This window comes from Myxocyprinus asiaticus, chromosome 4 (genome assembly GCF_019703515.2).
Source record: "Myxocyprinus asiaticus isolate MX2 ecotype Aquarium Trade chromosome 4, UBuf_Myxa_2, whole genome shotgun sequence".
Classification (NCBI taxonomy): Eukaryota; Metazoa; Chordata; class Actinopteri; order Cypriniformes; family Catostomidae; genus Myxocyprinus; species Myxocyprinus asiaticus.
Window position 1 is genome coordinate 13,854,996 of NC_059347.1, and position 15,680 is coordinate 13,870,675.

At 39.5% G+C, this 15,680-nt stretch overlaps 1 protein-coding gene across 1 annotated transcript; it reads right to left on the minus strand.

Moving 5' to 3' along the window:
* Positions 1-554: 554 nt before the first annotated feature.
* Positions 555-14,632, minus strand: c4h2orf42 (chromosome 4 C2orf42 homolog). The gene is made up of 9 exons (XM_051696114.1): positions 14,490-14,632; positions 11,291-12,329; positions 9,505-9,618; positions 9,007-9,123; positions 6,675-6,779; positions 6,115-6,222; positions 3,933-4,033; positions 3,663-3,831; positions 555-933 (listed from the first exon to the last, which is right to left on the minus strand). The coding sequence occupies exons 2-9, from the start codon at positions 12,309-12,311 to the stop codon at positions 734-736; spliced, it is 1,935 nt and encodes a 644-aa protein (XP_051552074.1). The 5' UTR covers positions 12,312-12,329; positions 14,490-14,632; the 3' UTR covers positions 555-733.
* Positions 14,633-15,680: the final 1,048 nt, after the last annotated feature.

A 15,680-nucleotide genomic window follows, 5' to 3' on the forward strand; every position in this document is an offset into this window, starting at 1 on the left:
TGCAAGTGAATAGTGACCAAAACTTTGAAGCTCCAAAAAGCACATAAAGGCAGCTTAAAAGTAATCCATAAAACTCCAGTGGTTTAATCAATATCTTCTGAAGCGATCCAGTTGGTTTAGGGTGAGAACAGACCAAACTATAACTCCTTTTTCACTATAAATCTTGCCATTGCAGTTTCTAGGCACGATCATGATTTCAAGCTCGATTACACTTCCTAGTGCTTGACGCATGTGCAGAGAGCTAGATGGCCCAAACGAAGTGTAAATAAGCTTGAAATCATGATCATGTTATACTTCAGTCTGTTCTCATCCAAAATCGACTGGATCACTTCAGAAGACATTGATTTAACCACTGGACTCTTATTGACTACTTTTATGCTGCCTTTATGTGCTTTCAGGAGCTTCAAAGTTCTGGACACCATTCACTTGCACTGTATAAACCTCCAGAGCTGAGATATTCTTCTAAAACTCTTCATCTGTGTTATGCAGAAGAAAGAAAGTCATACACATCTGGGATGGCATGAGGGTGAGTAAATGATGAGAGAATTTTCATTTTTGGGTGAACTATCCCTTTAATATTCCTTTAAAAACCATCAGATAAGTGCATTATGGAAGATGGAATTGACTTAGATCTTTCCTTATAAGATTCCTTATTGTAACTGATGGAGAATTGTAAATTAATTGTAAAAGTTTCTGATGATCCAGGGACTTGCATCACTTCTACAGCAGGTCTTCACTGGTTTGGGTTGGTCTCTGTAACTGTTTCTTCAGTTCTCTCTGTGCCAGAGCTCTTGCAGTGTTCAGGTTTACTGCCCAGCTGATGGCCATACTCAAACCGGATCCTCAATTCTCCCACCTGTGAGTGTGGAAGGATGTCTGGGATCCATTCGATCACAAAGGGCACCGGCTCCGTCTGCTCTGCAGAACATGTCCCTGAGAGACGATACCACAGTGTCTCAGTCATATAGTGTGGTGCACCATGTTATATTGATAATGCCCCTGGTGGAACTTCCTGAGGTTTAAGACCCCAGCACACTTCATAAGAAATTGACGAACGAATGGGTGTGATGTCATTTAGAACAAATTCTGGCCAAAATGAAGGTGTTTTTTAGTTTGTTTCGGTCGTTCATAACAGCTCACCACTTAAACTTCTTACTGGCTGCTAAGCACACTCTTACTGGCATTTGTCCACGTCATCGGTAGGTGTGACCTGCAGAGCCATCTACTTTGAGGCCGACAGCTCATTCCTGTTCAGTCAGTTAACATCAATCAACAAGAACACACCAGCTAGCTGGTGCAAATATACCTACATCTGTACGATCTTTCAACATAAAGCCACCTTTTCAACGTCTCAGACATTCACGTACGACTGTTGTATTTCTACCGCTAGTGGCAGTCATCATCTGTCCTCTGTCACATTGATCATAATGGATTTTATTCATTAAGGGAGAAGCTACCATAGGTTTACCTCAGAATGACATTACTGTGTGTGATTTTGTTGACAGATGAATGATTATTATTCACTCAGCATTTATTATTAATAATATTATTTATTATTAATACTGTTTTTATAGTTAGTATTATTTTATAGCAACAACAACCATAATTCAGCAGAAGCAGAAATTAATAGATGTGATTTTAAATATGCAAATACAGCATGTACTGTAGATTTTGCATGTGCAGAAATAAATTACACATTTACACTTTTAATCACACATTTACTGTAATAAAAAAGCTTTTTGTGAAATATTTGCAACGTAAACAATCATTTCTGACTTCTATGTTCACAACTGTCCAAAATTTAGAAGTAGCAGGCGTTTAGTATAAAGTTTAGATCTCTGACTTTACGCTGATAGCTTTGCATGAATACATCACATCTGGTCAGGCGGTCGCATACAGTCTAGTTTTACGAGTTGAAATATTTCAATGCAGCCGAAGCTCAAATCGGATCTGAAAATGTCACATTCGGAGATGGTCAGAACCCCACGCAGCCCCCGTACAACTCTCTCCACGGGAAATGACTGACTTCCGGTCTATCGTCTGTCATTGGTCGGATGCAGTGAAAAGGCGGCTTTAGAGACATTTTCCAAGACCATGTCATGCTATTTTTTTGGATTAATTAGTCCTCAAAAGGAATCAAATCTACTCAAATACTCTTAAGTGCCCATTCACTCTATGTTTGATATGCTGTTTCACTCATGTGCTTTGCAGCAAAATCCATTCACAAATCTGCCAAAAGATAAGCCTATAATCAATCTTTTGTGTGTATTCTACCCATTAACACTCTTTTATACACACATCTTGCAGTAGTATCAGTGTCATCATAAATACAATAACAGAGTGTATCGGCCCATAATATAGCCGCGTACAGCATGTTAGCATCATTAATTCAGAATGTAAACAAGACAAATTACGCATTTTCTACAGCATATATATTATTTTAAGTCATCATCAAGTGTTTAAAACAGCTTCTTTTACTGATCTTCTGTGAATTTTACTCATAGAATGAGGCATGAAGTCATTGATAACACATTTTAATGTCATATTAGTTACATGTAGTCTTGAGCGTCCTCGTATTGAAACAGCAGAGTGGCAGGTGTCTGGATGTTCGCAAAGAGTATGTCGTTGCTCAGCTGTTTCAAACTTCTTTTTGGCTCAGATGAAGAATGAAGAACTTATCCATGAGTGTGCTGGGGCCTTAAGTGGCATGTTCAAGGGCACAATGGTGAGGATTCATGTCACGTTCTTTACCAGAGTCATGCCAAATCCTATCTCCCTTTTGACCCTAAAAGGTTGCCTGATCAAAAATGTCTGTTGGGCCATCCTGTTATAGCTGATCACATTAATATGCTAATAACTTAACAGCACTTCAATGCAAATAATATACACTAGCAAAATGCAATATGAAAGGGATAATGTCCAGTCCACCTGTCATGATCAAGAAATAAGCCTTGAGAATAGGATGGCGGACGCTGCAAATAGGGCCCCCTTGGGAGTTGGGGGCCCTGGGCTTGAGACCAGATAATCTCGTGCATGAATGTGCCCATGTAGCTATGTAGGAAATTGTTTATCTGGGACAATAGTCAATTATACAGTTTAACAGTCATAACAAAAATATTTGACCGCGGTATGCCGCAACCAATCAGAATCAAGTATTTCTGAGAGCTGTGTAATAACATATTTCATATAGTTGGTATGGATAATGCATTGAATATTAAGTAATATCTTGTTGTGATGTATTGCTACTTTGACAGATTAGGAAAGTAAATGTTATATGTCACAAAGCACGCACAGCATGTAGCCTAAAACTCCTCCTCAAAACTGGTATGTTAAATTTATTACCCACAGTTGCTTAGACTTTGAATAAAAAAAAACTCAAAAAGATTAATAACAATATCTAAGTCTCAATATCTAGACTTATTGATATAAAAAAAAAATTCTGATAGTAGGTTTATCATTTAACACTACAAGCAACTCCTGAATAAATCATTGAATGCCCCATTCAGGTGTCTTTTATTGCTTAGTGATTTTTGAGTTTCTTGGCTATGGCAGTTGATCAGTTTACTTCCAGTCGCAATAGCTGTCCAGTCAGCAGCTGTTGCTTACTTCAATGAAGTGAACAGATGCACAAGCACTATGTGGATAGATGAACAAGCACTCACCCACTCTGAGGAAGGTGCGTAGCTCCAGTGGTCTGATGGCCAGAGGCTTATTGGAGCATGAATGGTTGCAGGCATCGGATCTAGGATCAGGAGGGTTCTCCCGAAAGCGGTATGGTGAATAAGAGCCATCACTGTTCTTCACAAAACTCTGAGTGAGTTCCAGAGGTAACTGTTCAAACAGAGCAACATAATTTAGAGAATACCAAACAAATTAGTTTGAATAACAGGGAGAAGAGCGGCAGTAAAATCAAATAGAAAATGAGCACACACCTCTGGTGTATCAAAGATACGTTTGACGTGTAATAAGTTGGTGATGTGCCAGGTGTATTTGGAGAAGGAGCCCAAAGGCAATGCGTCACTACGCACAAATACTAAAAATAACAAAAAATAACAAAGCTTAAAGTCAACATGAAATGACATTCGCAACCCACTTTATTTCTGTAATGTGATTTCAGAATGATTGTAATTGCATTTCAGAGTGAAACATAGGGAGCCCCATTTTTTTCTGAAACATTTTAGTGTGCCCTCGCAATAGTTTGCATTCCCTCACAATAGTTTGTTCCCTCGCAATAAGTTTAGCGTTCCCTCACAATAGTTTGCGTTCCCTCGCAATAAGTATAGCATTCCCTCGAGATAAGTTTTGTGCTCCCTCGCTATAATTTTTGTGTTCCCTCACAATAGTATGTGTTCCCTCGTGATGAGTTTAGCGTTCCCTCACAATAGTTTGCTTTCCCTCGCAATAAGTTTTGCATTCCCTTGCAATAAGTTTAGTGTTCCTTCGCAATAGTTTGTGTTCCCTTGCAATAAATTTAGCGTTCCCTCGCAATAAGTTTAGCGTTCCCTCAACAGTTTGCTTTCCCACACAATAAGTTTAGTGTTCCCTCGCAATAGTTTACTTTCCCTCGCAATAAGTTTAGCGTTTCCACACAATAAGTTTAACGTTCCCTTGCAAGTGTTTTGTGTTCCCTCACAATAAGTTTTGGGCTCCCTCGCAATAAGTTTAGTGTTCCTTCGCAATAGTTTGTGTTCCCTTGCAATAAATTTAGCGTTCCCTCGCAATAAGTTTTGTGTTCCCTCGCAATAAGTTTAGCGTTCCCTCAACAGTTTGCTTTCCCACACAATAAGTTTAGTGTTCCCTCGCAATAGTTTACTTTCCCTCGCAATAAGTTTAGCGTTTCCACACAATAAGTTTAACGTTCCCTTGCAAGTGTTTTGTGTTCCCTCACAATAAGTTTTGGGCTCCCTCGCAATAAGTTTTGTGTTCCCTCGCAATAAGTTTAGCATTCCCTCACAATAGTTTACTTTCCCTCACAATAAGTTTACTGTTCCCTCGCGATAAGTTTTGCACTCCCTCGCAATAAGTTTTGCTTTCCCTTGCATTAAGTTTTGCATTTCCTTGCAACAGTTGCAATCCCTCGGAATAAGTTTAGTGTTCCTGCACAATAGTTTGCGTTACCTCGCATTAATTTTAGCGTTCCCTCGAAATAAGTTTTGCATTCCCCTGCAATAGTTTGTGTTCCCTTGCGATAAGTTTAGCATTCCCTTGCAATAAGTTTTGCGCTCCCTCACAGTAAGTTTTGCGTTCCCTCGCGATAGTTTGCTTTCCATCTAAATAAGTTTAGCGTTCCCTCGTGATATCTTTTGCATTCCCTCACAATAGTTTGCATTCCCTTGCAATAAGTTTAGCGTTTCCTCGCAATAGTTTGCGTTCCCTTGCAATAGTTTGAATAAATTTCCTGTATAATTACTATGGTTTCACTACAAATATCATGGTTAAAATATGGTTACTGTAGTAAAACCATGGTAAATTTATAGCAAGGGAACACAAAACGTATTGCGAGGGCACGCAAATGTTCCCTTCCTGTCCTCTAAGGGAGTCTGTAGTAACAGGATAGTCAAAAAGAAAAAGAAAAAGGGCAACACTACAATTTATCCATCAGGAAATAGATTGTGAAAAGTGGTCTCTATTTAGCAGGTGGTTTATGAGGAGGGGTTGAACATCATATAAAAAGGAAAACTGTTTCAGAGGCAGAGCAAGTTGATACATTCTGATGAAAAATTACGAACAAAACTTTTTTTTCTTTAGAATATCATGCAAAGATGAATCTTTCACAATAAGCCTAGGAATGTGTATTAAGAAATTAAGTAGGGTACATTTTGAATTCAAGTTGACCACCAAATTATGGTAAAACAAATTCTGTAAAACACTTTTAATAAGGAGTGCAAGACCGATTTGATAAGTGAAGGGCACAGTATGGCATAGGCACTGACTATCTCCCAAATAAATGAAAACAGAGCATAGATGAACACAGAAAATGTATGAAACTTTAATGGTTAAAGTAATGGATGCTACACCCCTGATCTATTTATAATGATTAGATTGCTAGTACAAAATCGATATAAAATGCGAGGCTAATGGCTCCACATAATTATGTTTAAATTAAGAACTCACTGGTGGTATAGTTGGGCAGTCTTCTCTTCTTTGAGCCCAATGACAAACGCTGCTGTAGGGCATTAAAGAAAGCCTGTGGGATGTGGAACACAAGCGGCTCCGGCTTCCCTGTTCATATTATATTCTTCAACATCAGCATTAACTCAACATTTTAACAACATCTGAACCGAAGCTTCAATTGATGTGAGGAACGCTTAAAAGAATAGTTCACCCAAAAATTCATCATTTACTCACCCTCATATAGTGCTAAACTCCTATGATTTTCTGTCTTCTGTGGAACACAAAAAGAGACACTTTGCAGAATATACAGGCTGCTGCTTTCCATACAATGAAAGTGAATGTCAATAATACTAAAATGAATAATAAAATGAATCCATACAATAGTGTTGCTGGATTCATCATTGGTTCATGTCTCGTAACTGATCGTAATGCAATAAGTTTGAATTTGTTGCACCAGTAAGTGTGAATCAGTAAAAACATATAGTTTTGGAATGACATGGTGAATAGATAATGACATAATTTTCATTTTTGGGTGAACTATCTCTTTAATATTCTCTCACCGTCAAACTGGAAGTGCATTGTCTGATGGATCCTCTCGGTGATGCTGGCCAACCACTGCTGGAACCCCAATGACACATGTGCCTCATTCACTGGCTGGCTGCTTCCTGTTTCATTCACCCAATCACATATAAAACACTTAAAGGAATACTACGGGTTCAATAGAAGTGGAGCTCAATCGACAGCATTTGGTGGCATAATAATGATTACCACAAAAAATATTTCGTCTCGTACTTCCTTTTCATTAAAAAACTAGCTGAATGCACAGAATTACAGAGAGGCACTTACAATGGAAGTGAATGGGGCCAATTTTTGGAGGGTTTAAAGCAGTGTTCCTCAAAGTGTGTGGCCCGCCCCTTGGGGGGGGGGCGCGAAAGTATTGTAAGGGGGTGTGGAAGACTGACCCGTTCTCAAATCACTTTCACACATTCAGCAAAAACAGTGACAATACACGCAAAAACCAATGTGCGCAATTTCTTCACCTCTGCCTTTTCTCCTGCCTTGTTTAAACTATGGGCATGCAGTGCAAATGGCACAAAGCATGTAGCAGTGTCAGGCGCGCTCTCAGCTGTGCTTATGTAGATGTCTCGCGCGGCAGTTTCAAATGGGGGGGGAAACGATGAATTAACACTAATATTTTGGTCGGTCCCTCACACAACACTATCGAATGGCTTCAGAAGAATTGATATATAAGGCACAAGAGTTAAGGACAACTAGTATGGTGCTTTTGGAACTTGGACAGCCTATCTTCATCCTCTCATCCCTCAGTCTTATAACTTTTCTCAGCACTGGCTAAGCTTATTAATTTATAAAAGCACTTACATTAATTCTTCTGTTAAAACTTGTGTATTATTTGAGCTGTAAAGTTGTTTTAAATTGTAATTTTTACAGTCATATTAGGATTACAAGTTGTAAAATTGGAAATAACTTTACTCAGAAAAGGTTAGTAATTCACTTCCATTGTAAGTGCCTTGCTGTTAGCTCGATTTTTGCTCTCTTTTTTTAAAGGAAAAAAAAGGAGGGACAAGTAAAAATTTGTTTTTGTGGTTATAAACATTATGCCACAAATGCTGTCGATTGAGCTTAACTTGTCATCGTCAAACTATTATGAGGTATTGCAATCCATGTGTACATCATCGATTACATTGCATTTTCAAACTGAAAGATGAAAATCTCTCAAAATTAAAGGAATATTCCGAGTTCAATACAAATGAAACTCGACTGACAGCATTTGTGGCATAATGTTGATTACCACAAAAAAAAAAAAAAAAAAAAAAAACAAGGATTGAACTCCTCCCTTGTTTATTTTAAAAAAGCAAAAAGTGGGGGCCTGGGTAGCTCAGTGGTAAAAGACACTGGCTACCACCCCTGGAGTTTGCTAGTTCGCTAGTTCGAATGCCAGAGCGTGCTGAATGACTCCAGCCAGGTCTCCTAAGCAACCAAATTGGCCCTGTTGCTAGGGAGGATAGAGTCACATGGGGTAACCTCCTCATGGTCGCTATAATGTGGTTCGTTCTCGGTGGGGCGCGTGGTGAGTTGAGCGCGGATGCCGCAGTGGATGGCATGAAGCCTCCACACGCACTATGTCTCCGTGGCAACGCGCTCAACAAGCCACGAGATAAGATGCACGGATTGACGGTCTCAGACGCAGAGGCAACTGGGATTCATCATCCGCCACCCGGATTGAGGCGAATCACTACACAACCACAAGGACTTAAAAGCGCACTGGGAATTGGGCATTCCAAAATTGGGTGAAAAAAAATAAATAAATAAATAAAGCTAAAAGTGCGGTTACAGTAAGGCACTTACAATGGCAGTGAATGAGGCCAGTGCATAAACTTTACAGCATTTAATAGATTGAATTTACCAATGTTACATTGTAATGGCAACAAAGTTGAAATATTGGATATAACTTCACACAGATAAGGTTAGTAAGCAATTTTATTACACTACAATCACGTTAACATGTATAATGTTTACATCTTGTGGCTATACTTTTAAAATAGTGTGTATTTTAATGTTTATGGACTGGCCCAATTCAATTCCTTTATAAGTGCCTTACTGCGACCACGATTTTTGACAAGGGACGAGTCAACATTATTTTTTGCTGTAATCAACATTATACCACAAATGCTGTTAATTGAGCTAATTTGTATTGAAACCTGAACATTCTTTTAATCATCAACAGATGTTTATTATCTGTATGAGACATTGAACAGTGAAAAAGAAAAATGAGAGAAAAAAAAAACATGAGTGATGGACAAATGCAATCAGTAACAAAGTCAAAAGAAGACGATGGAAAGATCATTAGGTAGAGGAAGTATCTGGCAGCACCTGGGTTCTTAAGCCCAGTGAAACCGGAGTGTTTTCTGTGAGTGGGCTTGCGCTGGTTGAGGGTGGGAGCAGAATTGTCTTTGACAGCCAGAAGAGATGGAGAAGACACAGACGGAGCTGTGTGAAACAGTGATAAGTCCAGAAAGACAAAGAATAAAAGAGGAAAACAGATTACAGAGGAGGTGGTTAACAACTTCAGAACATTTCAGCAGGAGCTACACATTAACAACAGATTTTAGTGGGTGGGAAACAGAGGTAAGTATCCATTGCACCAGGAAGGATGCATTTTGAACCCAGTGAGCAGCAGCCCAAGTTGAATCAGTGCCCACACAACTCCTGAATTTCCAAAGAATCTGAAAGTTCTACACTTTTCCCACCCAAAACTTATGTTTGTTTATAAAATATTTCGGCTGACTTAATCATGATTTCAGCTATCAATAAGAGTGTAGTTCTGCAGGCACAGATTCTGTACAGACTTGCCCATGAGCTTAGGCTTACCAGTACAGGACTCCACAAGTTTGAGTCTCCTGGAGCGATGAGAGATATTAGGCTCAATGTGCTGATGAGATTCAGATATATTGAGTGCTGTGGTGTCTGCCCTCTCCTGCAATCCTGAACACACACACACACACACACACATATTATTCTGGCATCTCTGATGCAAAGGTAAACACTAAAATCTGTGTGGAATACCCATAAACCCTTGCGATAGACCCTCGCGCTTGAATAAATTATGTTTGGTCGGTCAAAACAAGGGAACTTATGTAGTAAAATAATAGTTTTTAATTTAAAAATGTATTTAGTCTGAATTCTTATGACTATTGTTGTTGTTTTGTTGTAGCTGGTTGATAATTGAGATTTTTGTGAAGTCACCATGAGGGTGATTAGTGTTGCCTCAGGTGAACTTGGAGCCTGTTAAGTTTAAGCCATTCTTCATTACTCAATTGTACTTTACAAAAGTGCAGATTTATGTGCACTAAGAAGTACTAAGTCGAGTCCAGTGTGCCATATGGCTAACCTAGAGTCTAGACATAATTTCCCTTATACTCTATAAGACATGTTATAACACAATTTAAATAATTAAATCAAAACAACAATACTTTAATCATAGATGAGTTAAGCTTACTTGAAACTAGTTATCATTACTTAAAAAAGTTCAGTTTACTTGAACCAAATAATTAAGTTTACTTAGAAAAAGCATTCAAACCGACTGCCTAAGTAAGGTCAACTAATAAGATTTTACAGTGCATGAGACTGACAGCAACAAGGGGTGCCTCGGTCAGAGTGTTGCCTAGGGCCTTGTAAATCGTAGCACAAACATCTCTTTTAAAGATAATTCAGTTTACCGCCTGCTTTCCACGGGCAGTAATAACAATGTTTATGGCGCCGGGTAAATAGTACAAAGTTCGTTGAATAACGTGCATCTATAATGAGCCTAATTTACATAGAAAGAACACGTGTTTGCACAGAAAGGAATGACAATGGCTTAATTTAAATACTGAAGATGCAGCGCAATTTAGGAGCACAAAGCACTTTATTGCTGGAGGTTAGTGAATAAGAAGCAGGTTTTTGTGCTGAAATACCATGCACAAAAGTGGCGCAACTGTTTGGTGAATTTGTCCTTAATGAGTGTACAATTACCTCTGTTCTATGTCTTAATGGGTTTACTGTTGTGTTTAGTATGTTGCAGGGTGTCCTCATGTCTATAGTTTCAAATGTAACTTTTGTCTTTACTGCAAATTATCTGTCTTACATATACTGTGTATACCTTTGTGGTATGTTGTATGGCATCCTTTTGTCCATTGTACTGTTATTTATTTATTTTTATTTTTTTGGTAAATGCAACTGGGAGACTTGTGTGAGTAACTCGGTTTCATTTCTTCGCATGAGAACACAGCAAAATGACAAAGTTGACTTTGACTTTGAAATACACTATGGCTCTGTTCTAAACCCCACATGCTGTTACGCCTTGCGCATGGTCGAGCGTTTTAGCGTTTCAAAATATACACTTCTGACTGCATCCATACTATGACTGCTTTGTGATACTCTTAAATACGGCCAACTCCAGATGCATGCACAGACGACGTGTACCGATGTGAACAGTCTGCTCATCTAGCAAACTGGGCTGATGCAGACAGTCCCCGGCCCACGCACAGACATTTGCCCACAGTGCGTGAGATGTAGCAGCACCGAAGTATACTTTGGCCTTTAGAAGGTATCAGCCTTCTTGGGTTTTGCAACAGAGCTCATGTGTAAGTGTAGACAACCTCAAATGTGGTCTTACCATTCAAACTGTAGTTCAGAAAAGCTGAAAACTCAGAGGCCAGCTTGTCATCACTTGTGAAGGCACAAACACAGGCATAGAAGTGAAGGCAATGTTCAGGTAAACTGTGCTGATGGGAATGTTCTCCTTCCGTGATGCTATGCTGACCCACACTGCTCGGCCCTAATGCCCTCTTGGCACTGGGATCGTGACATGAACAGTGAAAGGGAGCCGAACCCTCACTTTTCATTTTCGCTCCAGACAAGCACACCATCAGATGCAGCAGTCCCAAAGGGTGGGCAGCACTTGGCTGGCACTTCACTATAAGGGTCCCTTTGGAGACCCGCTGCACTAGGGGCCCAGGTGTCTCTGTAGCCAGCCTCCACAACTCTTCCTTAGCCTGGGAAGTGGCCACCAGGGACTCCAGCACAGAGCTCTTGAGTGGCAGTGGTGTCGCTTGGGTCTGACAATCCATGGCTTGCTTTACATGGGTGCAGGGACTCTTGGATGATTGCGACCCTTGTAGATGGCCACCTTCAACTATGGACTTGCTTTCGTTCTGCTGGCATGAGGGCATGTAACAGCGACCGAGATTGACTCGGGTTAGTAGGGTTCCATCTGCTGTAGAAATGGCTGTCTCCGTGAGGACCAACTCAACAAAGCCTCGCTGTTCAGAGCCACGACCCCGTTGACGCACCGAGAACACCTGGGGCCCCCCAGACTTGCTGCCTCCGCTGTCCGTCACAACTCGTACCACTTCAGATGACCACTTCTTTGAATGCTCCATTACATGGACTCCATCCCTGAAGATGGTTCCACAGGCTTTGTTTTTGCAGCTGAGGCCACGGGTGCCATTGTAAATGCCACATTTAGGGCACTTGCGGATGCCTCTTAAGGTAGCCTTGCCCAAGTTTGACAGAAACACAGGAGTCTTCCGTTTGTCCTGAGGTTTACCAGCCAAGTTGCTCGAGATTTGAGTGACAGGAGAAACCATGGTCTGTTTTGCCAGAGGTATTCCCGAGTTCACCAGAGGGCCATCCATTTTGGTTTCACATGTACACTAAGGCCGAAAGAGATAAAGGATAATTTTATTGTTTAGCAACTAAGGGAAGCACTAAGCTAAATTTTAATGTAATTTATCCTAACAAAAAGGCATCATAGGTAATACCATGGTAGAGTGATGGTATCAAATGGAAATACCATGGCACTGAATGATTACATGCTGGGAAAAAAAAAAACATTGTAGACAAGCCTAAAAGCCCCTGCACACTTTATCCGAAATCGAAGAACGAATGGGTGTGACGTCATTTAGAACAAAATCTGCCCTAAACGAAGGTGCTTTTGAGTTCAGTTTGGTGATTTGTAACAACTCGCTGGTGTGAACTTTCAGGAAAACTTCTTACACTTTCTTACACTTTCATACTGCCATTGGTCCACATCATCGGTAGGTGCGACCTGGAGTTCAATCGACATGAACACACTGGCGTGCAGAATTATTAGCGAACTGGTGCAGATTTACCTAGATATGTATGATCATTCGCTTATAGACATTTTCCAAGACCATGTCATGTGTTTTATTTTTTTGGTATAATTAATCAAAAAGAAATCAAATCTACTCAAATACTCTTAAGTGCCCATTCACTCATGTGCCTTCTGCAGCAAAATCCATTCACACATCTGCCCAAAGTATGATATGACAATCATCAATCTTTTGTGTGTATTCTACCCATTAAGACTCTTTTATACACCCATCTTTGCAGTAGTATCAGTGTCATAAATTACAATAACAGTGTAATCGGCACATATTATGGCCGCATATCACGTGTTAGCGCATTAGCGCCATAAATGCAAAAGGTAAATATTACAAATTACATATGAACTACTGCATATATATTATATATAGATACATTAAATCATTATTGATTGATTAAAACAGCTTCTTTTACTAATCTAATTTAAATTCTACTCATAGAATGAGGCATGAAGTCATTGATAAAATTTTTTAATGTCACATTAGTTAAGGTTAATGTAGTCTTTTTTTATTTATTTATTTTTTTATCCCCTTTTCTCCCCAATTTGGAATGCCCAATTCCCACTACTTAGTAGGTCCTCATGGTGGCGCGGTTACTCACCTCAATCCGGGTGGCGGAGGACAAGTCTCAGTTGCCTCCGTGTCTGAGACTGTCAGTCTGCACATCTTATTACGTGGCTCATTGTACATGATACCGCGGAGACTCCCAGCATGTGAAGGATCATGCTACTTACTGCAATCCACGCACAATTTACCACATGCCCCATTGAGAGTGAGAACCACTAATTGCAACCACGAGGAGGTTACCCCATGTGACTCTACCCTCCCTAGCAACCGGTCCAATTTGTTTGCTTAGGAGACCTGGCTGGAGTCACTCAGCACGCCCTGGATTCGAACTCGCGACTCCAGGGGTGGTAGTCAGCGTCAATACTTGCTGAGCTACCCAGGCCCCCAGGCTAATGTAGTCTTGAGCATCCTCAAATTTGTACTTCTAAACGCCTCCCCTCGTGGTATGGCGGGTGTCTGAATGTTCACAAACAATATGTTGTTGCTCAGCTGTTTCGAACTTCTTTTTACCTCTGAACGAAGAAGAACTTCTTAAGTGTGCTGGGGCCTTCAGCTGGTTTGCTGGTTAAATGGCCACCATGATAGTTTCCACTAGTCAGACAGGTCTGGTTTAATAGTTTTAGAGGAGTTTAGGGCACTTGTCAGAGCAGGCTTGAGGACAAGCTTAAACCAACAAAGACCAGCAAACCAACTTTGGTGGTTTTTAGTTTTTTTTTTTTTTTTTTTTTTTCAGAAATGGTAAAACAAGGTATTTTAAAGAATACCATGGTACTACTATGTTCAAGTACAAAGACCATGTTACTTGATATTAGTGTAATTTCTCATTTTAAAGGTTAGCCAACATAACCCATTTAGCATATGCAATGATAGAGGATAACTAAATAAATAAAAACTGATTATTAGGCTAAATAATTCATTCAAACCCCTCATCAGAAAGTAGAATAAATGTTGTAATTGTTTTAGTTCATACTTCAAACTGTAAACAGAAATAACCTAAACAGAAAAAACATGAATATTATACACAAGATTTTTGAAAATCAGTGAAATGCTGTTGCCATTGTACAGTAGTATAGTTTAACAAAGCATGAAAAAGACGTCGATTAGTGTGGGTTAAACATTCACCGTGTGATAATGAATTATGGAGTGAAGTGGATGATAAACGCGAAAACCTCAACAGCGGCGGATCGCGAGCGCTCAGTGGTCAGATCCCATGCAGGATTTCACTTCAGATCTTCAGCAGCCGTCGCCATTCCTCCTTACATACAGACACTCTGCTGCGGCTGTAACGAGCCACATGATTGGTCACACCGCGACCAATCAGAAGCGTCCTGGAAACTGAAGTCAGTAGCGTTTCTCAAGTTATTTACCAGCTAATTAACATTTTGGTGGATTAATTACTTCCTGGTTGTTTATTATCATTTTAAACTGAGATATTGATAATCATGTCACAAAAATTACAATGTATAATAATGCAATATAATTTTTGTATATAATTATATAAGAAACGTCCTCTCACTTTCAACTGCTTTTATTTTCAGCAAACTTAACATGTGCAAATATTTGTATGAACATAAGATTCAACAACTAAGACATAAACTGAACAAGTTTCACAGACATGTGACTAACAGAAATGGAATAATGTGTCCCTGAACAAAGGAGGGGTCAAAATCAAAAGTAACAGTCAGTATCTGGTGTGGCCACCAGCTGCATTAAGTACTTCAGTGCATCTCCTCCTCATGGACTGCACCAGATTTGCCAGTTCTTGCTGTGAGATGTTACTCCACTCTTCCACCAAGGCACTTGCAAGTTCACGCAGATGAACAGGGACCCTGGGCATCTTTCTTTTGGTGTTTTTCAGAGTCTGTAGAAAGGTCTCTTGAGTGTCCTAAGTTGTTATAACTGTTATAAAGCTGTTAGTGTCTTAACGACTGTTCCACGGGTGCATGTTCATTAATTGTTTATGGTTCATTGAACAAGCATGGAAAACATTGTTTAAACCCTTTACAATAAAGATCTGTAAAGTTATTTGGATTTTTACAAAATTATATTTAAAATACTGTGTAATGAAAAAGGGACGTTAAATATATATATATATAAATTTAACTTGTGCAATTAAACTTTGTGAAAATACTGCATGTTTTTGCACCCGTGCTAGTTTTTGTTGCTCTTCGCAGTCGCAGATACTGGACAACTGTGTCCCGTTATTATATCAAATGTCTTTTTTCGTGATATCAAATCATTTCAATTTATATTTCTAAGCAGGAAAACAATTTCACTATACACAGAAAAGCACATTATAGCACACAAATAACC